The sequence below is a fragment of the Leptidea sinapis genome, chromosome 2, assembly GCF_905404315.1.
Source record: "Leptidea sinapis chromosome 2, ilLepSina1.1, whole genome shotgun sequence".
Taxonomy (NCBI): domain Eukaryota; kingdom Metazoa; phylum Arthropoda; class Insecta; order Lepidoptera; family Pieridae; genus Leptidea; species Leptidea sinapis.
Window position 1 is genome coordinate 7,336,691 of NC_066266.1, and position 27,562 is coordinate 7,364,252.

At 35.1% G+C, this 27,562-nt stretch overlaps 1 protein-coding gene across 1 annotated transcript in view; it reads right to left on the bottom strand.

Moving 5' to 3' along the window:
- The window catches only part of LOC126975498 (semaphorin-5B), a 75,982-nt gene that overhangs the window by 19,148 nt on the left and 29,272 nt on the right, over positions 1-27,562 (bottom strand). Inside the window, exons 4-11 of the mRNA XM_050823427.1 lie at positions 10,442-10,649; positions 9,046-9,200; positions 8,003-8,162; positions 6,968-7,167; positions 5,030-5,191; positions 3,936-4,233; positions 2,561-2,771; positions 1,587-1,742 (exon numbers count right to left, since the gene is read on the bottom strand). Of these exons, the coding sequence (XP_050679384.1) occupies positions 1,587-1,742; positions 2,561-2,771; positions 3,936-4,233; positions 5,030-5,191; positions 6,968-7,167; positions 8,003-8,162; positions 9,046-9,200; positions 10,442-10,649 (1,550 nt within the window). The remainder of the gene's footprint in view (positions 1-1,586; positions 1,743-2,560; positions 2,772-3,935; positions 4,234-5,029; positions 5,192-6,967; positions 7,168-8,002; positions 8,163-9,045; positions 9,201-10,441; positions 10,650-27,562) is intronic.

The following is a 27,562-nucleotide window of genomic DNA, read 5'->3' on the forward strand; positions in this document are numbered from 1 at the left end:
GTAAATAAATGTAATAGTATATGTTTAAATGTTTATAATTTTATTTGTAAGGCCGTTTATTTATTTAATAACTAGCTGACCCTGCAAACGTTGTTTTGCCATATAAATTACTTTTAGAGATAGACCGTTTCTTGGACATTGCAACATTACTTTATTTTTCTAAAATAAAGTTACTCCTTATTACATCTATGTACCTGTCAATAAAAGTGTCGTCAAAATCGGTCCAGCCATTTCAGAGATTAGCCGAAACAAACAGATAGACCACCGACCAGTGGGAGGCTCCTTTGCAGAGGATGCCAGCTAGATTATGGGTACCACAGCGGCGCCTATTTCTGCCGTGAAGCAGTAATGTGTAAGCATTACTGTGTTTCGGTCTGAAGGGCACCGTAGCTAGTGAAATTACTGGGCAAATGAGACATAAGATGTTGGGTGACGAGCGCAGAAGTAGTGCCGCTATACATGTAGTAAAAAACGATTAGGTATTTCAATATTACAAACAGACACTCCAATTTTATTTATATGTATATATATATATATATATATATATATATATATATATATGGATAGATATGTAGATCAGATGTCACTACATCACTGTCTCTACTAAATTTAATCACAGCCGGTTGGGTACTTTAACAGTAAAAAAGAAAGAAATAGTTACAGATAGCGCGGGAGTTGAATACCGAGTTCAGGAATGCGATAGTGCTGTGACCTAATTATGGTTGATGACCACAATCATTAGTGTACAGATAAATTTATACCAGAGGTGCTCAAACGGTCGATCGCGAACGACAGGTCGATCGCGAGTGCTTCTTGAGTCGATCTCGAGAAAAAAATCCGATATAGAACTATTCACAGATTTTGTTTTAGGTTACTAAATCCGGTAATTTCCGTACTATCTTATGAAAAGTATGCTCAGGACATGCAGTGTCACACTAGAACGCTTTGTTTTATAAGAGCCAATAAACTCGCAATTTTGAATATTTATGAGATTTTTCATTGATATTTCAGAGCAGCAAAACTAATATCTATGTCATTGTGACAGTCTACATAGACGACAATCCTTCATCACACATACTTGATGCCTCTCAGAGTCGATCAATCGTACTGTAACAATTTTGAGGTAGATCGCGAGCAGCTCAAGCTTGAGCACCCCTGATTTATACGATGCCTCAAGTTTACCATTTTACACTAGGTTAAAACGATGAAAAAAAAAATAATTTCATTAATTTTTTTCATCATAAAATGATGGCCTAATAATTAATTCAAAATTTTTGTTCTGTCTTTCTTCAACACACATGTCTTTAACATTTTATGCCATTTCTCGTACTTGGCGATACATAAAAACTGGTTTTTTGAAGTGCAAACTTCTTCTTCGTTGCGATTTGAAAGTCGATGAAACGAAAAATCGACAGTAAAAAAAGAGAGGAAGCATTATACTGTGTTTTGGTACCAGGCGATCATAGTTGAAGAGACTGTCTTATGTATCACGCAAGTGTACCTTAATATATTATGACGCCATGCGCACGATGCATGTTACTATGAGACCAGGAGAACATAAATAAGTTTAGCTTTCGTCAGTATACCTTTACAAGTTTGACCTCCATTAGCCGGTCTCGGGTTATCGCAGCGCCTCTTACGACACATGCACATGTCAGGTTTGTCATCTGTGAAGCTGTCGCGAGGGGTTCCGTCTTGCATGCATTCCTCCCAGTCTGACCACGACGACCAGCCACCGTCCACTGTGAAATAAACAAATATTTATACGATATATTCGATCCATGGAGATTCAACATGAGGGCTAAGCTATTTCTACTCACCCACGAGGGAATTATTAGCCACAATAACCTAATCGACAGACAGACTTTTTGAGTGGTGTGTAAGTATACAAATGATTTGAGTTTTCTTTGGTGTTAATTCCGCCAATATTTGTCTTTAAACAATTCGACACGTGTTTCGCCTCTACACGAGGCATCCTCAGGACGTGTTGTCTCGCCAAAATCTGGCACGAGGTGTGTAATTGAAAAATTGCCGCTCCCCTACAAAAAAGTGCCCAAGCCACGTTGAAGCCAAGCCAAGCCAAGCCAAGAAAATCTTAAGGGTTCGCGTCACCGACATGCTCATGACTGGGGCACGCGACTAATAAATAATAAAAAATATAAATATATACAGTTAAGACACAGGTAAATATATACAGTTAAAGGATGGGTTCAATTTCGTGAGACCGCGTCACCGAAATGCTTACAGCAGTATATCTGTAGTTATACAGCTGACGTATTGTGCAACATACTAGTATAGTATTGTGTATATCTTATAAGTGAAATTGAATGGGTTTAGTGAAAAGTATAATGTGTCTATAATAGTATTTTTGTTTCATTAATATATTATTGAAAATATATTTTAAAAATAAATTCAAATTAATAATTTAATTGATTTAAACATTATGAAAGTTTAAATAGTAATACTAAAAGTTCTAAGTTTTCACTTCTATCGGCAGTGCCATTTTTTAAATAATAATATTGAATGATCATACCAGGCAATCATAAACTAAGTATCTCACCAGGCGTCTTTAAAGTCGGGCAGGCAGCAGTACTCTGTACGAAGTATGACTGGTGCAAGTGAGTGGCCGCCTTGAGGCACAGTTCACGCGCGTCATCCCATCCACAGTGCGGGTCGGTAGCTCCCACACAGCTTGATCTACTCTTGTACCGGGAACAATGCTCGCTTCCTACGCGAAGTACGTTCGAATAGCTGCCTATGTACAAGGACATCTGAAAATATAAGTGTATCATAAGAGGAGACTTATGAATAAAAGAAAATGCACTATCCTGTTATTTTTTCGCATTTGATCTATCTAGGTAGCATTTAACGTACGGCCGTTTTCAATAACGTATCTCTAGTTAGGGATACATTGCTGTCACCGACTAATGACAAGATCTTATCTGTCCATAGTTATGTTCAATATAGTCATAGACCAATGCTTTATGTTGATAGGTTATTAAAATGTCACTAAGCGTAAAAGGATAGATTTGTCTACCTCTAGTAAGTTAAACTAAGGATAGATAGATCTTGACTTTCATAATGACATCATAGATTGTGTATCACTTAATGATAAATTTTATTGTACTAATTAAATTTTGACGAATTATTATAACGATTTAAAAAACAACTGAATTTCTTGCGCCCGTTCTTCTCAGGTCTGAGGCGTACTTTCTCTCGAATGAGTAGTAGTTTTTGACGTTGAATAAATGAATTAAAATACTATTTTGAATAGAAATATTTGAATTTGGATCTGATTTTGTTGAAGTCCTTAGTAGAACGAGCCACCTGGTGTTAAGTATCTGCACCTTTCTATGATAATATTATTTATTATACCATATATTATACCATTTTAATCAATCAAATAAAATATATTCAGATCATAATATATTCCATACAAAAATAGCATTGGCATACTGCCCGGTAAAAATACTGCACATACAATTACTTGTGGTACTAAAATATCAGGGTATTACGGAAAGAGTACGGTGCCCTGACGTAAAGTGATCACCGCCGCCAACATTCGGAATCACAGGAGCGTTGCCGTCCTTTTAGAAAGGTGAAGGAGCTTTTTTGAATTGTTTTTTATTTTTATTTTAATGATATTCAAACGATTTTCTGATAATTCAATACTATATTTTAATAATATGTATTATCTTTGATTAACGCGAGTGTTACACATTTAAATAAAACACTTTTTTCTTTTTTAATAAGATTTAGTTAACCAGACGTTTCGAGATCTTTCTAGATCACGAACTATAATAATAATAAAATATAATTTTAGCAAAATCTAATGTAAAAAGACAGTTACAATTACACGCGTTTTAATCCTTTAAAAAGTGTTTTAATTAAATTCAATACTATTTAGTCGTAGTTCGGTTCTGTATAAAACTTACAGTATCCTTAACGAATTGAATCTTCTGAATATCAAAGATATCCCCTTCATCTTTAAGCTTCCAGATCTCAACGAGGCAGGCTCCCTCGAAGCGCGGCAGTATTGCCAGCTTCATAATTGTGCTCTTCTCCGTTGCCACGAACGCTACTAGTTGTTTTCCCACATTTTTGGCGTTGGCAACATCGACGGTCACGTGGGTAAAGCGTTCTAGAGTTGCTCTGTACACTGGCTCACCAGATATCGGCTGAACCGAATCGTACATCAGGTGGTATGTGTGATATTCCATTGCCTGATGCTCTCTAAAATAAAACAAATTGATATTGAAGAACATACCTACATCTAATTTGCTAAGCTAGCCCATTCTCTAGCTACTCAGATAATATTTCTGGATATAACAAACGCGTCCGAATTTCACATGACCAGCTTAAAATACAGTCCATTTAAATAAATGTTCAGTTTAAATAGATATAAAAAAATAACAAGTTTAGACGCGAACAACAGTTGAGATTTAAGAGGTGAGTTGAAGCAAAATTATATATTACTTAGATAATTTATAAGTCTAGATAATTTATAAGGCCAGGGATATTAGTTTGGTGTGCGTGACAAGCTACGTTTTTTTTTCGACGTGTTTACAGCAGCTTTCATAGTCTATCTAGACGTATAACGGCCGTTCCCAATATACTATCTTCAGATAGAGAGAAATTATTTCCTTCTACTGTTAGTAATTAGCTGTCAATAATCTGAAGCTGTCCCAATATACCCGATAAGTCATTCGTATCGCCTTATATTGGGACGCATGAACTGCAATTTCCATACAAACTTCTATCGCTGGTAAGCTATACGTCGTCCTTGGGACGTTTATTGGGACAGAAAAGTCAACGATAGTTACGATTTTAGATAGACTGAATATTGGGAATGATCTAAGCAATAATAAATGAAAGTATTAAAATTTCACTCTCGACAAAAAACAAACGAACCGATTTTTCGTAAACAATTAAGCGTCACCAGTTAAAATTGATCCATGTGAAAACACTATAAGATTTAAAATTGAATGCAGTTAATTATTTATAGATGTTTACATTACTACTATCTCACCTAGTATTGTTGACACATCTGAAGTGTTCTCTGGCTTGTGGGGAAGGGGAACGCGGTTCCCAGGTGGAAGTTGGAGAGTCCTTCACTTTGTAGGGGCCGTCGAATGCTGCTTGGATGTCCGACATGTTGTAGATACATACAGCGCTGCCGGCAATGCTATTCCTGTAAATTGCTATTATATGAGAATCACCAAAATATGCACCAGTGGGAGGCTCCTTTGCACAGGATGCCGGCTAGATTATGGGTACCACAACGGCGCCTATTTCTGCCGTGTGTACTGTGTGTCGGTCTGAAGGGCGCCGTAGCTAGTGTAATCACTGGGCAAATGAGACTTATCATCTTATGTCTCACGGTGACGAGCGCAGATGTAGTGCCGCTCAGAAATTTTGGGGTTTTTTCAATAATCCTGAGCTGCACTGTATGTTAATGGGCAGGGCGTATCAATTACCACCAGCTAAACATCCTGCTCGTCCCTTATTTTTATAAAAGAAATGTGAATAATAAAGGGACTTGTACAACCAGGATACTAACGGGAGGCAGGTTAAACAAACACCTCTCAATCAAGACCTCAGAGATTGCAGAGCGTATAGATTATGTAATAGTGCAGATGAAACCCCGCCTCTCTGAATGTGGTCCTTAAATGTGTAAACTTTGCAATCTCTTTGGGACGTATCAAACGTATCTCTTTAGGAAGTCCAACTTTTCAATAACTTAAGATACGTCAGCTCACTGCAAAAGATATTATAAGATTCATGAAAAGAATCAATCTTAGCAGTGAGCTATCATTAACAGTGGTTATCACAATAGATCACACTGGTCCCAGTAAAACAGGGCTGCATTCAATTGTAAAGCCGCTTTACAATTCAATGCGGCCATAACATATCGATTCTTCACGAAAATTATTTGACGATTTTGCTGAATGGACAGAATGAAAAAAGATTAAAAGTTTCACAATTCAGTATTTTCAATTTGTAATTCATCAGTCAGTTCATTCAAATGTCAATGGGTATATGTGACACAATATATTATGTAGATTTTCAGCTGATTGTTAACAAAAATAAATTATATATCCTGCATTCTGAAGGCGACATTACAAGTTTCTACATTTATCAAAAATTAAAAAAAAAAAAACCTAGACATAACATAAAAAAACATATCGACGTAATGAGAACCTCCTCCTTTTTTGAAGTCGGTAAAAAACAGCAATTGCGAAATTGTAAACATATCAAATACATCACAATCATCTAACGTCATATTAGTAACATTAAAAATAACAGTTGAGCAGGTTATCAACTGTAAAGTAGAACACAGATGGAGCCACAAACTAAGACTGAACAATCTTACAAAGATTTACGGAACATGCGGCATGGTTGACGCAGTTGTTAAGAGCGCTGGGACGTAGCGCGGGTTCGAATAACGCATCATCCATAAATTAAGTAATAATTAAAACTTTTATATTTAAATAGCACAAGTGAGAGAATATCACTTACGAAAATAAAAAACTGAGTATAAATAAGTACTGTTTGAATGATAATAATATCAGAAGTACCCACATTTCATGTTAAACCAAAGAGGATGTAAATACTACGTAATAAGGACTGCCTAAGTAAAAATTGAAATTTAATTTAGTATGAAACGTCCAGTTTAACATAAGTTTGAAATAGTCGTAATTACAGTATTCCGATTAGCCACGAAGTATAATCCAGCTAAGTTTGAAAGCAGTTTGAACAGTTGCTTACAACGTAGTGGATTTCGGCTATCTACTTTTTTCACAAGATTACAGCCGTCATCTGTCAATCTATTGATACTGCACGTTTCATACAATCGAGTGAATCGCTTTGTTCTTAGAGAGTTTCGCTAGACTGGTTAAAGCCGTCATAAAGCTTGGCTTCCCATAAAAAAATATCATTATTTGATTGATTGATCAACTGTACTTACGTAGGAGTTGTGAAGACCGCTACCAATATCTTCTCTTGCGGAAGATATTCCATGCTCTGGATCTCATCGTAGTTGAAAGGGACATCACCAGGAACCGAGCAGTTGAGACGAGCCTTTAGGAAAGTACTCCAGTTTTTCTTCATCACCAAGTTACCACCTGGATCGTTCTTACAAACTCTGGCTATGCGCGAGTAGATTATCTAGAATATTTATACAAACACACAATCACACTTGTCTAAATAAACGTATAGTATAAGTAGTTGAAAAATGTTTTAAACATGAATAATATGAAAAGTATTGTGTGTAGAACGCAAGGCAAGTATTTAAAAAAAAAACAATTTACAATTTTAAAATCATAAATGCTATCATAATTACTTTTATACTGATTATTCCTCAACCGTTCCGAAATATTCAAAAATGCACAGCGTTAATGTTCAAGTTTTCACTTTTGCCGGCACTCAAGCGCACCCCGTTATTTTTTTAATATTGGTTTCGGCTTTTAAGTGATGTTGTAACTTAGGTATTATAACTAATTTTAATTGACATTGGGTAGAGACTTGAATGTGTAATGATAATTTAGATTTAGTTTGCAAAAGATGATTTTTATAGCGAGGTATGTTGCGTAGAGATGTCGCTTCATTGTGTGTCTTTTACCGCATTTATCACGGGAAGTGTTCCGAAGAGCTGTTTAACCTGATTCCTGCCACCGAATTCTACCTTCATACGATACGATGTGTGTGTGGCGGTCCTCCGTACGTACTACAAAGCTGTGGATTGAACGTCCTTGTGCGGTGTTTCCAGGACGATACGACATGGGTATCTTCAAAAAAAGCGCGTACACCCTCCTTAAGGGCCGGCAACACTTCTGTGAATCTTCAAATGTTGCAAGAGAATGTGGGCGGCGGTGATCACTTAACACCAGGTGAACCGTACGCACGTTTGTCGTCCTTTTTCCATAAAAAAAAATTGTGATGTAAGTTAGCCATCGTTCGGTATAATGTGTGCCCAGCCTAACGGCACACTACAGTAACTTACATTCCCGCAATTGAGAAACTCCACCGCGACTTCTCTGAAGACAAAGTAAACAAAGAGGTCATCTTCGAAGCTGCCTACAAACTGGGGCTCGTTCAGCCAGTTAAAGTCATACTGCGTGGTCCTCAACATGCCCGGGTCATATGGCGAGGCGCCACGACTCCTGAAAACAAACGCAACAAAATTACTATTTTTATAAACCAAAAATAAAGAAATTGTTGTTTTTTCGGAATTTAATTGAAATTATTCCTTCGATGTGTTTTGAAAGCTAAGACGTATATTATTGAAGGTGACAGGCAATTTATAATCTTTATATATACCTATAATTCTTCTGTACTGCTAAACCATCCGTTTAGCAATACAGAAGAAGAATATAAACAGCATGTGAAGACTGAATGAGAATCAATGTGTTGGATAATGTCGACCGTGTGGTCGTACAAACTACATGTGAAGACTGAATGTGAATATATGTATTGGATAATGTCGAGGTCGTATAAACAACATGTGAAGACTGAATATGAATAAATGATTTGGAAAATGTCGACCATTTGGTCGTATAAATAGTATGTGAAGACTGAATGTGAATAAATGTATTGGATAATGTCGAGGTCGTATAAACAGCATGTGAAGACTGAATATGAATAAATGATTTGGAAAATGTCGACCATTTGGTCGTATAAATAGTATGTGAAGACTGAATGTGAATAAATGTATTGGATAATGTCGACCATTTGGTCGTATAAATAGTATGTGAAGACTGAATATGAATAAATGATTTGGAAAATGTCGACCATTTGGTTGTATAAATAGTATGTGAAGACTGAATATGAATAAATGATTTGGAAAATGTCGACCATTTGGTCGTATAAATAGTATGTGGAGACTGAATGTGAATAAATGTATTGGATAATGTTGAGGTAGTATAAACAGCATGTGAAGACTGAATGGGAATAAATGTTTTTCTAAATTTCCACCTAATGTACAAATACAAATGGGGGTGGTATAATGGGCTGGTTCATTGATAGCTGTACTGCGGTGATACTGACCTGTATATAGCTGTGTCAGAGCTGGTGAAATCAGTTGGTGTTCCTGCGTAGTACTCGCCAGTGGAAGACAGGACGGCGGTCACGTTGGAGTGAGGGTTGTGAGGACAGTTTGCAACGCCGGGCACCCACTCCGCAACCATGTTGAGTGACTCGATCTGAAATACAAGATAAGGGCATTTACAAAATATATATATATTTTTTTAATGAAAATAAGGGACGAACCGAGCCGGACGTTCAGCTGATGGTAATTGATACGCCCTGCCTATTACAATAATACCAAAAATTCTGAGCGGCACTACAAATGCGCTTGTCACCCTGAGACATAAGATGTTAAATCTAATTTGCCCAGTAATTTCACTAGCTGCGGCGCCCTTCAGACCGAAATACAGTAATGCCTACACATTACTGCTTCACGACAGAGATAGGCGCCGATGTGGTATCCATAATCTAGCCGGCATCCTGTGCAAAGGAGCCTCCCACTGGTAAAATACAAAACATCAAAATTTATAATATTTTTTGTTAATTGGCTACAGTGGGATCACTTAGTTATTCAGCTGTGGAGTAGTAGGACTTACGACAGAGCCATTTTTTAACAAAACATTTAAATTTATTAATAGATAATGCCTGAACAGTGTCTGGGACTTTATTATAAAAGTGTATACATTTACCATTAAAGCTATTATGTATCTTATGAAGCCTACTAGAATAAGTCACAAGCAATCCCTTATTTCTAGTGTTATAATAATGAAAATCATTATTAAGAGCAAAAAGGTGGCGATTTTTGTAAACGTATATTAAATTTTCATAAATGTACTGACAATGAACAGTCATTATATTTATTTCTTTAAACTTTTCTTCGAGTGACTGTCTATATCCAAGCTGTTACATACATACTATTGTCAAAAATTAGAAAGTAGAAGTCTAAGCTGTCGTGCACAGATTTATTATCAATTTGCATATGCCATGTAATCGCTAGAAATCCGTCTAGACTGACAATCTATAAATAAAATTGGTGGTAAATATCTGCTTCGCATATTAAAGGTCAGTTGTCTGAATAATTCCGTTAATCTTATGATAATGAAATAGATAAGATGTTTCTGTGTATGACCTTAGTTCCTCATTATCGGGGGGGAGTAGGTCATGGCATGATAATATAATTAGTATTTCAGTCTGAAGGTAGCCATACCTAGTGAAATTACGGGGCAAATGAGTCTTGACATCTTATTTCTAAGGTGACGAGCGCAGTTGTAGTGCCATTCATAAATTACCATCAGCTGAACGTGCTGCACGTCTCGTCCCTTATTGTCATAAGAAATATATATATTCACTTGTTTTAGGTGAAGCGAAGTACACCAATCACCGACTAGTTAAAAATATCTATTGATAGTTAACTCACCTCTCGCCAAGTGCAGAGAGGACTGAAGGCGTTGGTGCCACACGTGAACAGTTTGTGACCGTACGCCAGGAGCACTTTGATGTAGTTATGACAGTCATCATCAGTCTGTCCCTTGTCTTGGCAGAGCTTGGTCTTGTCAGCCGGTGCTGGCCAATCAGCACGCTCCAACGGCCGTAGACCACGTAGAGACAGTCGGTACAAGGTGTCCCTAAAATAATAAAGTTATACAAATTAAAGTAACTGTTTTAGGCTCTGTTTTGGTCGAAAATTCACGTTAGTCTTTCGAGAGAATGTTTTAAGAGTTTTATTTTATAATATTTATTGAGAATACAATGTAGTTTATAGCTTAAAATAAAATAACACACACTTAAACTTTAAGAAGCTTATCTGTGTGTGAAGCCCCTTAAAATTAAATTACATAATATTTAAAAAGAAAAGAACAATTGTTTTTAATAAAAGTTATTACAACATAAATCTTATTTTAAACAAAGTAGTAGGAATCAATAAAATGGAAAAATTTAATCCCCGCAAATGCGTTGTCCATAAATTCCAACGTTTTTTTTTAAACGAAAATAAGGGCCGAGACGAGCAGGACGTTCAACTGATAGTAATTGATACGCCCTGCCTATTACAATGCAGTGCCGCTCAGGATTCTTGAAACACCCCAAAAATTCTGAGCGGCACTACAAGTGCGCTCGTCACCTTGTGACATAAGATGTTAGGTCTCATTTGCCCAGTAATGCTTACACATTACTGCTTCACGGCAGAAATAGGCGCCGCTTCAACAAATCAAATTAATATCACATTATTTACTTGCACTTAGCACTGCATTGTAATGGGCAGGGCGTATAAAATACCATAAGGTGAAAGTTCTGATCGTCTCGTCCTTATTATCATAAAAAAAAAAAAAACAAATAATACCTAAACGGTAGCTAATCAAATATGGTGAACAAGCGTAAATCAAAACAAATTTAAAGCACCTTTCTAAACTATTAAAAAACAGGATACCGATGTCCTTAAAGTACTTCCTTGTACGATAGCCTTATTGAATAGCATATATCGTAAATCCACGTTCGTTTGTCCATCCTCAATAAATTAACATCAATGTGTAATAAAAACACCATTACCGAAAGCGTCATCTAATGTGTGGCCACCTCATACACACAACCAATGTCTATACTAATACTATAAAGAGAAAAGATTTGATTGTTTGTTTGTTTGCATTGAATAGGCTCCGCAACTACTGAACCGATTTGAATAATTCTTTCACTTTTGGGAAGCTACATTATCCCCGACTGTTATAGGCTTTATTACATTGTCAAAAAATTAGGGATCCCTACTAAAAGTCCAGTAATGTAACACAAGGTTTAAAAATACGTACGCGAACGATGTCGCGGGGTATCAGCTAGTATTTTATATTTTGGTAAATAATGTTAAATATGTTGTATACTTACTTATATTCAAAGTCAAATTCAAATTCAAATATTTTTATTCAAAATAGGATGTGACATCACTTATTGAAAGTCAAAAATCTACCACCCATTCCAAAATTATTTTAGGCTTTTTTTTTTCATCGAAAAAATATGTTTACAAAGTAATATTGTACAATTAAACTTATTATTTAATAGCCTGAGGGCGGTCGCTCCATTCCCAATCTGTGGTATCATTAAGAAAGTCATTTATGATATAGTAACCTTTACCACACAAACGTTTTTCAACAATTCTTTTGAATAACGTAATACTTTTGTTTTGAAAATATTCTGGGATCTTGTTGTAAAAGCATATACATCGCCCCACAAAAGACTTACTAACTCGACTTAGGCGAGTAGTAGGCATCGTATCGACATGAAACTACCACCATTCGATGCTAAATTTATCCTAGATGGTTTATGGCTATTTATTCTTTTTATTGTTTAATTTATTTCCTTTAAAATTTCGTCCAGCGAAGCGGGCGGCATCGGCTAGTTTTAGAAAAGTAATTAAGGGTATATCTATTGAAATTCTAGAAAAAAAAATTGATAGATATTAAATTAGACTGAGCCGTCACTCTCGGCTTGTAACGCTCGTTCGGGTAAAGTTGGCTAGAGTCGACTAAGGGAGAGCTGCTTGGTTAGCAAAATGAACATTGTATTTAACCACATAAATGTTAGAGCTTTTATACTGATAAATAAAGCAATTCGTGAGAAAAAATTCACAATTTAAATGTTCAAGTTTTCACTTATTTTGTTGCACTCCCGGAGTGCAACTCGTATTTTTTTATTTCAATCATTATACTGATATAAATATGTTATTTGTGAAAACAGTTTCTCTTGCATCGTGGTTTCATGAAAGACAAAGAAAAAGAAAAACTTTGTAAGTAAATAAAGGTATACTGTGAGAATTTTATAAACGAATTAAATTCTTTAAAGATATGCCTAATGATTCTTTGCTGTATTCATTTTTTCAGGACTTTCATTTAGTTATAAGTTATAACTAATGCGTCTTGATTTTACAGAACGAAATTTGATGCCGCGTAAAAAATACATACATACATTCATACTCACGCCTTGTTCCCACCGGGGTAGGCAGAGACAATAGAATGCCACATGTTTCTATCCTTACAAACCTCACGCGCTTCCTCTACAATCATTACAAAATACAACTAATAAAATTGTGAATTGAAGTAGCGGTAGATTTAATAAGAAAAAATATTTTTTGACATTCATAAGTGTCATTTCCGTGACCTACATGAATAAAGTGATTTTGATTTGATTTGATATCCTAGTGGGAAAAGTCATGGACGAACGCTCGTAATAATCTTGCTAAGTTGCATTCAATGTAGAGTTATAAGTTGCTCGGTAAGATTTAGAGGTATCGAAGGCATCGCTATGATAACAAGTGGTAGCGCTAAAGCCTTCAACTGTTATCTATTTATATCCTCGAATGACACCCACGCCTGCAAGTTGCACAAGCACAACCAAGCTGGTTAGATTCACGTTACCTAGTACCTACTTAATATCACATTAAGATTGTGTGAAACTTAATACACATGTGAATATGTAAATAGTTACCACTTATGTAATATTATACTATCTTAAGAGGTTTTATTTAATCTTTATACTATCACGGGTAAAAGGGCCAATATTTGGCATTTAAAATTTATAGTAATTGTTAAATAACATATATTTTATCTACTCCCATTTCGTAATTTACTTAATCCCGAACCATAACACAAAACTATTCATTCCGACAGGAAATGTTCTTCAATCTTTTGCAAACGAGTTAACTTGTACAATGAAAATTTATTGAAGTAGGCGTTACTTTGCGGAAAACCATAATTATACAAATAATTTGAGTTTACTTTAGTGTTAATTCCTTCCTTGTCTCGTGCCAGATTCGTGTAGAGGCGAAACACATGTCGAATTGTTTAAAGATATGTTAATATTGGCGGAATTAACAGTAAAGAAAACTCAAATCATTTGTATTGTACAATGAAAACTTTTTAAATATTTGCATGGCATTAGCTATCAAAATTCAATATATGATTATGACTAAATGTCATCATTTATAATAGTAATGATAATTGACCTTTTCGTCGACAAGCGAGGTATTTAAATTATTAACTTGTTATTTTTCTAACATTTCATTATTGCTTTTTTTTGTATGCAAATTGCATCACTAGGTCAGAACTTAAACTATACCATGTCCGACAACACTTAAAAACAGACCTAAAGATTTCGCATCACATATATTAGATACATGTATGTATATAGGTATGTGTTTCACAATAATATTGAAACGATCAAAATATCGAGTTCAGCATTACATTAGAAAGTTCCCTACCCTATACCTAATTAGCCTGCACTCGCAAGCAAGATACCAATAGGTCCCACACAAACGGCCATTCCGCACATAAATTCTCGCAATCTTTACTCGCTATAGAACCGCTTGGAATTATTTAAGCTGCAAATTACGATCTGAGCCACCGATAACCCCGCGAATGTGATTATAAGACATTCATCACGCATATCCGATGCGTTTTCTCTCGCTTCCTCGACAAATGAGGACAGATGCTGTGAATTAATTCTTATTTATAGACACAGACGTACGCATTACTATATTTCTTCAAAACAAAACAATACTCAAAACGTAATCCTATTTACAATATTAATGATATTAAATCCAGTGTCCTGATGGTTTGTTTCCAGTGAACTCCTAAACTAATGAACGGATTTTAATGGGGATTACTTCATAGGGTGCAGTTTAGTCCAACTTGAGAGATAGGATAGTTTTTATTTCGATTTAGGATTCATAATTGTTATTATTTTCAATATTTGTATTGTACGGAAATATTTTGTATGAGAGAATTTATTGACGCACGGTTTGACAGTTCTGCTGTGAAACAATTTTAATTATAACAACAGTGAGCATATTTTGCGAAATAATTCTTGATGTTATGAAATATTATATTGACAATAAAAGACAGTATTTTATTTACTATGTACAGAACTCAGTCGGGTCAGCTAGTAGTTAATATGATTACATGAAGTAAAAACTATCAGGAAGTTCCAAGAATTCTTCTGATCCGTTGGCTGAAGTGAAAAGAGTGGCCGTTAAGTTTCTTGTATGATCTTCTCACGAGCTCAACAATGGTAGATTCAGTAATTTAAAAGAGATATTTATAGTGACTATTCAAAAGCTTACTTTAAGCCTAGTTGAATAAAGTTTATTTGACTTTGAAGTATCTCACTTCCTCTGTATGAGAAGCATACGAGATAGCGACTGAAGATTTAATACGAACTCTTTTTCGCCGCAACAAGCCATTAAGAACTTGGTTCCAAAAAACCATTATAGTTGTGTTGTACCAACATCTCTAGGCCCCGGTTATGTTACTTAATGTACAGTAGTTAAAAATAAGGTGCTCATGCACTTAGGCACGTTGGGATCCACCGTTCTATATCAATGCACGCAGCTGTCTGTCAATCTACACATTATTCTTGCAAAAATTCAATGACGACCCATATAGCGCAGTGGTTAGTGAACCTGCGCACTCAGCTAGAGGTCCCGGGTTCGAATCCCGGTAGGTGCAAACATTTATATGATGAATATGGATGTTTGATTCAGAGCCATGGATGTTTAAAAAATGTTTATGTATAGTTTACGTATATTGTATTAAATATATTATCGTTGTCTTGTACCCATTAGTACAAACTAGCTGACCCGGCAAACGTTGTTTTGCCATATAAAGTATAATTCACGCGATAGTTTTATAAGTAATAAAATATTGCCTATATTATAGCCTGTACATCTTTTTGTTCTATTGTCAATAGTTTTTGCAGCGCACGCAAAAATAGGTTTTCCATTTTACACCTTGTGTTACAAAATAGCAATTTTATTACGGATCCCTAATTTTGAAAAAAAAAATATAGCCTATAGCCTTCCTCGATAAATGGACTACCCAACACTGAAAGAATCATTCAAATCGGACCAGTAGTACCAGAGATTAGCGCGTTCAAACAAACAAACAAACAAACAAACACTGCAGCTTTATAATATTAGTATAGATAACACCAGGATGTATTACGAACTCATATTACATCGCAGTATTACACGGGTAACCAGTTACCGCAATATCATTGAAATAGTACAGTATCATATACAATTACATTACGATATCAGTGTACAATGAGAAATCAAGAGTTATTGGTTGTACATAAATATATGTTTACGCGACCTCGAATATGCGGAATTCGCTGCGATTGTGGGAATGCTTATAATAGGAGAAATAATCAAGAGTAACTTTCAACTTAAAATAATATTCAATAAATTTTGAATAACCAAGATCTTTAGTTTTCCAAAAATAAGAAAATCAGACAAGAGAAAGTTTAAATAGTACACGAAGGTGTCTATAACGTTGTATAATGTATAAATATCCGCACGACCGAGCCTTGTACCTTGTAAATCTTGGATTTTTAAGAATGTACAAAAGTTGTAAAAAAAACTAATAGGACATCTGAATTCGAACCGGGGTATTCTGCTTTCCGGATCACCCAATGTCCCATTTGAGCTATTATAGTCTTTTATATAGTGGCGAAATTTACCTTTGTATTCTAATTTTATTGTAGCTGTTTCTCATTAAAACACGGATAAAAATACATTTTTTAAAATTGAAACCTAGATCGATTTCTCGCCCCCGAAACTACATGTATACTGAATTTCATTAAAATTGCTGGAGCCGTTTCCGAGATTGATCGTTTAAAGGTATAAGATATAATATAACTGTATGTTAGTACTTTTTAAATACTTTTGTAAATATAAACTCATATTAAAACCTATTCGAAAATATATACATCCGACCTGAAGGAACGGACACAAAATAACCCAACGGGCTTCATTTTTAAATAACTTATATATACATTTCTTTACTTATTTTGCCTGCAATATATGAAATCTTTTAATACCTTCAAGGCGTCTGATCTGCTTAAAAATTTGCATATATATATATATATATATTATCAAGGCAAGGCTTTATAAGCGGTTTAACATATAATAAGACAATATAACTAACTTTAAACTTAACGAACAATTAGCTTTTGTATTATAACTGAGTATGATTTATACCAAATAAATATAGCAGATTCCACTGGTTCCGACCGGAACACGACCTTACAAGATGTTATTGATATTATTATAAGTACCTTCATAAATACATAATACTAATAAAACCGTTTTTAAACGAAACTTAATAATATATAATATACCAATCAACAATTAACAGATAGTAAAGAATAACATAAAATCTGCCAATGAACACAGAATTAATACAAAACCCATTAATTCACATTATGATCAGTCAAAACTGGTTCTTCAGTGAAATTAGAACACCGTATTGATTTATTATCATACCAAAATATCGTTTATCGTGAGAATTTACAACTATGTCATTAAAAACATATATTATACCGCGACTGTCTCTACAGTGTTATCCCCGCGCGATGATATGGGGACAGGACGCCATCCGGTGACGGAGGCACGGAAGCCGCTCTTTTATACCCTCGTCCCATGAAATGACGCGCTGTGATTGGTCGGCTGTTGTGACGTATTACCCCCGGAAGAGATACGTAACAAAGGTGTCGAGACTAAATTTGTTTGTTCATTCAACAATGGAAACATGTTATTTTTGTGTTTTATTATTTCTAATTGCTCTAACACATTTAAGCGAAATACAATAAATTTTCATAATACGTCTCATTGAATTCGTGCTTTTCATTACAATTTAATGAAACCGATTTGAAAAAAATAATATATTATATACGTTTGGTTTTTTTACGGAAGAAAACGTACTTGACGAACTTAATGTCAAATGATAACACCTCCTAGTGTCTTGCAACACCAGAGGTATTACATTACTAGAATCTAGAAGCTCTGCTTTTTAAATGGTTTAACCCGCTTTGTATGGTGCTGGAAATACCGCGCAATCAGTTCCACCTAGTTTGGTAGTACGTGGAAGAAAAGTTTCTTCCAACTAATAGTCGAAACTGCGTATTTTAACGAGACTTTCATTGGCATATAGTACATGTAACTCAGGGGCATGCATATTATATAGGCAATTAGGCAGTGGCAAGTTAATTTAGTTGAATTTGGTTCCGTTACTTTATAACCAAACTTCTAATGAACACCCCCCATCGTAAGATTTTCCTTGATACTAGATACCAACGATAAGTAATCTTTGCATATACAAAAGCTCAACTACCACTATTTAGATCCACAGTGCCTACGTTGCTAGAAAACCAATGCACGCCAATGATGTGACTGTATTTTAAAACCTTTGTGATAAGGTGATTTTAGTGAATTTGTTTCTCCGAAACAAATAAGTAATCTGTGGATAACGTAGTTGATTAAACATGTATTTACATTATAAGAATTGTTATTATGAAGTAAGATGTCATGTATAAACAATTTGTTATGTTTTTAATAAACGATGCGGGATTCGAACTTTCTTTTTTTTTAATTTTATTTGTGTTTTAATCCTAGAAGCGAGGGCTATCGCTTTAAAAACATAACAAAATGTTTAGATTTACAAGAGCGACATCTCAAGTCAATTTCCTAATATGCAAATATTGGGGTTGAGCAGGTTATAAACTGTAAAGTAGATCCTGTAGATGAAGCCACAACCTGAGAGTTGAACGAAGCATAAAAGATTTTATGACGATACGTCACTCGAACGGTTAGCTCAGTTGGGAGAGCACTGGCACGGAACGCCAGAGGTCGTGGGTTCGAGTGGTCCCAATAAAAAAATAAAACTTAAACCACATTAATTTTAGAAAATATATGTGTTTCCGCAATCTGAAAACCGGTCATTAAGACCAAATTGCTAGTCTTCTAACAAAATATCTCGTTAGCAACATAAAGTACCGTTAGCATATTGACGTATTACCGCGTCCATTACTTATGTAATGATATTGACTCGACGCAAATGTTGTACAAACATACAAGAAATCGAGATGGGGGCTAGCGTCGGCATCCATCAAAGACGGACACGCGTATCATGTCAAATTACTGTATAACTAAGTCCGATGTAAACACAGGCTATTAAAACACATTGTTTGTTCAAGTGTGGACCGTGCTTTATGTTTATTTCAATGAAGGTTACATGGAATTGTTTAATTTGATATCAAACAGGTTGGGAAGGACTTTTGTATTATATTGAGTCAGCAAAGGTCTGTAAAAAAATAAAAATTATAACTGTTCATTGCCAGTACATTTATGAAAATTTAATGTACGGTCACAAAAATCGTCCTTTTTGTTCTTAATAGTGATTTTATTATTATAACAATAGAAAGAAGGGATTACTTGTAACTAATTCTGGTAGGCTCCATAAGATACAAAATAGCTTTAACAACCCAACCGCTGTTCTGGCATTATCTATAAATAAATTTAAATGTTTTATTAAAAAACGGCGCTGTCGTAAATCCTATTACTCAACAGCTGAATATCTAAGTGATCGGACAGCCTGGGACTAGATTATGATTAATATATAGCAATAACAACGACAATGCAATGTTGTATATTTTATTTAAAAAAGAGCCCAAAAAGATTGATGGGAGAGTCTTGCGCTTCTTCTTCTCCCTCAGAGCGCTTTTTGCTTCCGAAGCGGTAGTAGTATTAGAAATGACATCAAAAAGAATTCTAAACGAATCAATTTTGAGAGAAAAATAAATGCCTTTTTATGTCAGGCGTTCTGGTATGGAAACTTAATGTAGACAAACCGACAGATATACCGGTGGGAGTTATCTTTAAGCAGGATGGCTACGTGGGTAACACAACGGAGCCTTTTAGTGTCATGCAGTAGGTAGTAATGTGTAAGCTTAATTGTATTTCGGTTTAAGGAGAGATTCATCTTATGTCTCAAACAACGACCACCTTTCTCATCTCGTGACTTTTTCAAATATTTTTATTCAAAATAGGATGTGACATCACTTATTCAAAGTCAAAAACTACCACCCATGCCAAAACGAATGCCTCAGACCTGAGAAGAATGGGCGCAACAAACTCACGGGCTTTTTTTTCATCGATTACAAAGTAATATTGTACAGTTAAACTTATTATTTCATAGCCTGAGGGCGGTCGCTCCATTCCCAATCTGTGATATCATTAAGAAAGTCATTTATGTTATAGTAACCTTTACCAGACAAACGTTTTAAGCAATTCTTTTGAATATCGTAATACTTTTGTTTTGAACATTTTCTGGGTTCTTTTTGTAAGACACAAAAGACTTACTAACTCGACTTAGCCGAGTAGTAGGCATTATAAGTTTAAGTCTGTTTCTGGTGTAAACATTATGGTTATGACAGTTTCTAACAAATTCACTTAGGTGCCTATGATGGCGAATATAATATCCTCAACAGCATACAATTATGCCAAACTAACAATATCAATAAAATTTCACAGCCTTTTTTGCATGGAAGAGGAGTATAAGTGAACATACAGGCCACCTGATTGGTAATCCAAGATCACCGCCGCCAGAATTATCTTGCAACACCAGAGGAACCAGACTTGAGTGGACTTTTGCACAGACACACTTACTGTGTTTCGGTCAGAAGGGCGCCGTACCTAGTGAAATTACTGGGCAAATGAGACTTAACATCTTATGTCTCAAGTTGATGAGTGTAGTTGTAGTGCCGCTCAGAATTTTTGGGTCTTTCAAGAATACTGAGCTGCACTGCATTTTAATGGGCAAGGCGTATCAATTAACATCAGCTGAACATCCTGCTCGTCTCGTCCCTTATTTTCATGGTGGTATATCGGTATAGTCGACCAGGAAACACTGCGTAAAGAAGCTGATTCCACACTTTGTTTATATATTCTTAGTGATTTTCTTACTGCATTAAATTCATCAGAAGACCACCTCGGGCAACCCTATTTGTAAGGCATTTGGAGGAATTAATGGGTGGATTGAGCTGGTCATTCATGGGCGTGCCGTTTGTGTCAATGACAAAGGGGTTGCATCCAAATTAATTGGCGCAATATTTTGACTACATCCAATTGATCTTCTCTTCTTCCTGTTCTTAGTGGTTGTGTGTGTTGTTTTGACGATGAGTACCTATTTTGAAGAGGAATTATTCTATATCCCCTGCACTTTGTCTCTATTTACAACAGAAAAATTCAAGAAAAAGTTATATTGTGGACATTTTAAATAGTTTGAAATTGATTCACCAGACGACTTTGCAGTGTGACGTCTCGTATTAGACTGAGCACAAAATGGCGTGATGGAAGAGCGGGTGCTTTCACGACGATCCCGATGTTGAGTTTTGCTTCGTGTTTTCCATTCAAATGGCGCGTTGGCTTAGGATCTGTTTTTGGTTGCCACCAAGCTGCTTTTGTGATTCGCGGTTCAATTTTGATACAGCGCTGCTACTCCTCCGTTTAGCTTGTTGGAGCAGTCGTGAATGCTTCACGATTGTTCCGTATGGATAGCGCGTTGACGTATCGCGCCGATTTTCATTTGTTTGGTGTATACACTAGGTCAAGCCAAATGCTGAGGTTTTCTCTTTCGCGGTTGGAATTTGGCCCGTCGCCACTCCTTTTGACTTGTTGGAATGGTCATGAATGGCGAGCTTCAGAAGGAAATGGGAATATCTTTCTTGTAGTTTTCAATCTTGTAGTTGGTAAAAATTTTATATCAATGGCAAATTCCAAGCTTTTTTAAGGCCAGACTTTTTTCTGAATAGGTTCGTTTGCTAAATGATAACGCTACTCTTTGAAACTGTTGTCTTTTTTATAAGTATATATAAACTTCAATATGGAAATTTGGTCAGTTGAGACAACTGATCCATTGTCTTTTGAAAATTCTGTAGGTAACATCATAATTTTAGTATAAACAGCAAGAATCTAACGACAAAAGCTGGCCTTATCCTAAACCACTTTAATTTTTTTTTTTTGGAAAATCTAATAATTTTAAAATAGATTTCTTAGTATTAACAGGCAATAACTTCAACATAAGCTTATAAAATTTGATGAATAAGTATAGAAGCTATGGCGGTCCAATAAATAAAGACCTTGAGAAAAAATATAAGTATTTTTACGCAACTAAAATAATAATTATATATATTATTGTAAGCGACCAATGGATTAACAATCCCAGACATACGAAAGCTATTGATTTATCGCACATTCAAACCCTAAGTGCTGAACAACATTATTATCCTTCCAAATAACGAGCACATTTCAAAGTTAATGATGTATTTACAACATTATTTCCAATCCAATCGTAAAGTTTTGCAACGAATACATAAAAATGCCGTCAACAACAACCTAATTTCTCAGGGCATAAAGCGTATCAAATTTATGAAATTTAAACTCCAATAAAGCCGGCAATAATCCTTGAGAGCCCTTCACTTAAATTACGTGTGTAAATTAAACAAACATGCTTAAATAGACGCGAGGGAATCGTGACAGAGAATCAACAAAAACTTGTCCCATCGTTTTTACATGTAACTCATTTGCAACGTTTGCAAAACCAGTTGTTAGCTCTAGGCATACATTAATGTTTCTTTTATGTTTTTCTTCTTGTGCTATTCTGTTGCCATACATGCTCTTGCTTTGTAAATGGTTCGTAAATCTTTTCTTGCGTAAATATTGTTCAATTAAATTTTGTTTTTGAAGTGAAAACTGCTTTAGCGGTGATATTTCTGTACTTGCCACCTGGGTTTTGGGACAGCAAGTATTCCATTGATCGAGCCAATCTCTGAACTATATTGGATGTCCTGTATATCGACGATAAACACCAATCTTTAAGTCTTCTTTGATACAAATCAGTGTTGGCAGGAATCTACATTTCTCGCAATATTTTTGAACTGAACAAGTGAAGTAAAAATGAGTTTTTTAGCGGCGTTGTGCACTTTTATTGGGATGGGTATAAAATGTTAAACTCGCGTCAGGACACGCCTCATAGAAAATTCGTAAGGCAGTCGTTGAAATTATGGATGAAATTTGATTCTTCTGAGAGATAAAATTTTAAATGTAAAATAATTGTAATAGTAAATTTAACAATGTAATGAAATAAAACTAACCAATATTTATCTAAATTTAAGTAAGGCAACCATCGAAAATTATCGTCATGCAGGCATCATGAAGAAATCTAGTATTTCCAGTAAAATACTAGTGGAATAATTTATTAAATCATTTTAGATTGATAGGATATTGATGGGCAGTTTACAATAACCTATATAGGTATCCTTAGTTTAACTTACTAGAGTTAGACAAATCTATCGTTTAACGCATATTGACATTTCAATAACCTATCGACAGATAGCATTGGACTATAACTATGGATAGATAAGATCTTGTCATTAAACGGTGATATCAATGTATCCGTAACTAGAGATACGTTATTGAAAACGGCCGTAATATGATAAGAAAAGTTTCAATCTGTCAGATAGGAATCTCACATTAGACCCAGCACCACGGACGTTATATGCCTTTTCATACCATAACAGGAGGTGGCCTCTTGAACCAACCAGTATTTATTATCCTGACAACGATATATTTAATACAATATACTTACTGAAACATACATATAAACATCCATGACTCGGAAACAAACATCCATACTCATCATATAAATGAATGCACCCACCGGGACCACTAGCTTAGTAGTCAGGGTTACTAACCATTCGGCTATATAGGTCAATTAAACTATACATACGAAAATAGTATATTGTCATCGAACGTGAATAACACAATAAACGTGAGGCAGAAATCAAGAAGATAAAAACCCTACCTTACTTAAATTACTTATAAGATTCATCTTCAAGTTTCAAGATTTACCTTCGATTATACAATATTTTCTGAACATTGCAAAGACAATGACCGCCCGTTAACTGTTATCGCGAAAATACGGCGAAGTACAAAGATGCGTCTTGCATTCCATTAATTATTGTTATCACACGGCGGGGCGCGACAAATTAACACATAGTTCGTTTAACTAACGACCACCTCGTTTCTACGCCTACACGGTTTGCATGTCCGTTCATTTTTAAAGATAGAAATGACAGATTGACATATTATAGCACATACAAGCTTTAATTCTATTACGGAGCATGTTGAATATAATTAAAACACATTCGAAACATAGATTTAAGAGATATAACAAAAATCACATATGTTATAAGAAAACTTAAATGACGCTGGACGGGACACAGACAAATGGAGCAAATTCATCACAGACTGGTACCCCAGAAACCTAACCAGGAAACGGAGGGGACAATACAGGAGATGGTCAGGTTAGCTAAAGATAGAAAATAGTGGAAGAAGTTGGAAGAGGCCTTTGCCAATAGACAAACAGATAGTGATAGATAATTTGTTTAGGATAGTATGTAAGTAGATATGTAATTCTAAAGAAAGGCTATATTATTATTATTATTATGTGTAACCCTTTACTCTTATTTTATAATAAAATTACTACTCGGTTAGAGCGCTTTTGCACTACGTCCGATCCGTATCGGTGAAAACACGGTCCGGAGTAGACGTAGAACTCTTTCTATAGCTGTTTACGCACTAGATCCGGCTTCTGTCATCCGTTTTCTTTCCGACAACCGAATAAATAGTTCTACGACTACTTCGGACCTTATTTTCTAAGATACGGATCGGACTCTGATCGGACTTAGTGCGAAAGCGGTCTTATATTATCTCTGGACCTAACGTCGATAACGTCACATCGTTGCACACGGTGTGCAAAACATGCATCACTAGAATATTATTATTAATAAGTAAACAAGGATTTAATTCTGCATTACAGATAGATGTAAAGGTTTTGTGTGGTAATGCTGATTATTTTTAAGTATTATAATGATGAAATCTGGGTGTTGTAAAAAAGTGTTTATTTTTCTGGCAGAACTATTATAGCGACACATAACAAATAAACTATTCTGTTATGTTTCAGTCTGGCGCCGTAGCTAGTGAAATTACTGGGCAAATGAGACTAAACATCTTACGACTCAAGGTGACGAGCGCAATTATAGTGCCGATTTTTCAAGAATCCTGAGCGGCACTGCAATGGATGAATTACCATCAGCTGAACGTCCTGCTCGTCTCGTCCTTTATTTTAATAACTAACTACAAATAGCTTTTATGGTAAATGTATACACTTTTATAATAAAGTCCTAGCCACTGTTCCGGCATTATCTATAAATAAATCTAAATGGCTCTGTCGTAAATCCGACCACTCCACAGCTGAATATCTAAGTGATCGGACAGCCTGGGAATAGATTCTGATTATTTTATAGCAATAGCAATTACAGTACATTTTTATTAAAAAGAGCGCAAAAAAAAGAATGCTGGGAGAGTTTCTTCCGCCGCCTCTCTCAAAGCGCCATTTGTTGCCGAAGCGGTAGTAGTAGGTATCTAGTATATTAGATATGACATCAAAAAGAATTCTAAAGGAATCAATTTTGAGAAAATAAATGCCTTTTTATTCCACTACTAACATTACCGCAATGAAAATATCTCGCTACTAGCTGACCCGGCAAACGTTGTTTTGCCATATAAAGTATAATTCACGCGATAGTTTTATAAGTAATAAAATATTGCCTATATTATAGCCTGTACATCATTTTGTTCTATTGTCAATAGTTTTTGCAGAGCACGCAAAAATAGGTTTTCGATTTTACACCTTGTGTTACAAAATAGCAATTTTATTACGGATCCCTAATTTTGAAAAAACAAAAACAGCCTATAGCCTTCCTCGATAAATGGACTACCCAACACTGAAAGAATCATTCAAATCGGACCAGTAGTACCAGAGATTAGCGCGTTCAAACAAACACTGCAGCTTTATAATATTAGTATAGATTAAAATGTTTAACATTAAATATACTCTCAAATATAAATCTCACAGTTCAGATGATACAATACATTTCAGTTAAATTATAACGATATATGACTGGCAATACAAGCAATATCTGAAACATTAATATTGATTCTCATATTGTAGCAACCTTAATTTTTTATTGACGCCACATATCTTTTATCATAACATTTTTACGTACCGCTGCGTAATGATTTAATGTGGCGTTTTGAATATTATCTCGAGTCGCATCTACCGCTACGCATGCAATGGCGTGAAAACTTTATTTATACATACTTGGAAAAGAAATTAAAATGTTATCGAGGACGTGTTTACTATGTAGGGCTTGTCTGGTTAATAATGTTGTACTTACGACCGTTCCCAATATTCAGTCTATCTCTTACTTGAGATAAAAATCGTAACTATCGTTGACTTTTCTGTCCCAATAAAATTATCGACGGTAACTCACCTTATCCGTACACGCTGTCTGACAATGGGACGACGTATAGCTAACCAGCGATAGAAGTTTGTATGGAAATTGCAATACACGATGACTTATTGGGTATATTAGGACAGCTTCAGATTATTGACAGCCAATTACTGACAGTTAAAGGTAGTAATTTATATCTATCTGTAGATAGTATATTGGGAAGGGCCGTTAGTAATATACTTAGATTACTTGTACGTTTTAGTCTATTGCTGAAAGACAACCGATAAAACAGGCCAGGAATATTAGTTTAGTGTGCGTGACCAGCTACGTCTTACAATCGCGATTTGTATGACTTTTAGTGTTAGTGTGCGTAAATTGCTCAAAATACAGGTTAGTTCTAAAGTCTATTTTTTTCGACGTTAAAAGGCATAAAAGGCATTTATTTACTCAAAATTGATTCCGTTAGAATTCTTTTTGATGTCATTTCTAATATACTAACTAGGATTTTTTAATAAAACATTTAAATTTATTCATAGATAATGCCTGAACAGTGGCTGGGAGTTTATTATTACATTAACTATTATGTATCTTATGAAACCTACTAGAATAAGTCACAATCAATCCCTTATTTCTAGTGTTATAATAATGAAAATCACTATTAAGAGCAAAAAGGTGACGATTTTTGTGAACGTTTATTTAATTTTCATAAATGTAGGTACTAAAAGCCAGTAGCTTTTACTAAGGTCGAAATCTACAGAGCGTACTTAGACTTTGCTCTGACGTTACTTATATAATACTTAGCTGAGTGTGATAAAACTTAAATTTGACTTTTGTACGTAACACTGCGTTACGGTATACTCGCGTCATACATAAGACAATCTCTTCTTCAATTATGATCGCCTGGTACCAAAACACATATATATATATTGCTTCCTTTCTCATTTTTCCCACGTTAAATCTAAATAAATTTCTGTGTCTCGCTTTTTCGTTTCACCGACTTTCAAATCACAATGATGCTATAGAAGTTTTAGAAACACTTGAGAGCATTACAAATACTACTATCCTGAGATCATGCGTGATTAAGTATGGCGTTATCTTTCAAAAAAAAATTATTAATGAATATCTTACGTATTGTATCTACGTTTCTACCGATGCAGAAAGTACAAATGTCAAGAAACAAATATCTGCTTCAAATCTCACCTGAACTTTGGCCGTTCATATATAAGACATAATAACATTAATGTCAAATTAGTAAGTAGTACCATGGACGAGCAAAAAAGTAGGACTCCGTGTCACCTTGCATAACAGTGACGCACCAAAACAAGCTGGAAAACGAGTAAATACATAGCCCAAACGCACACACTTA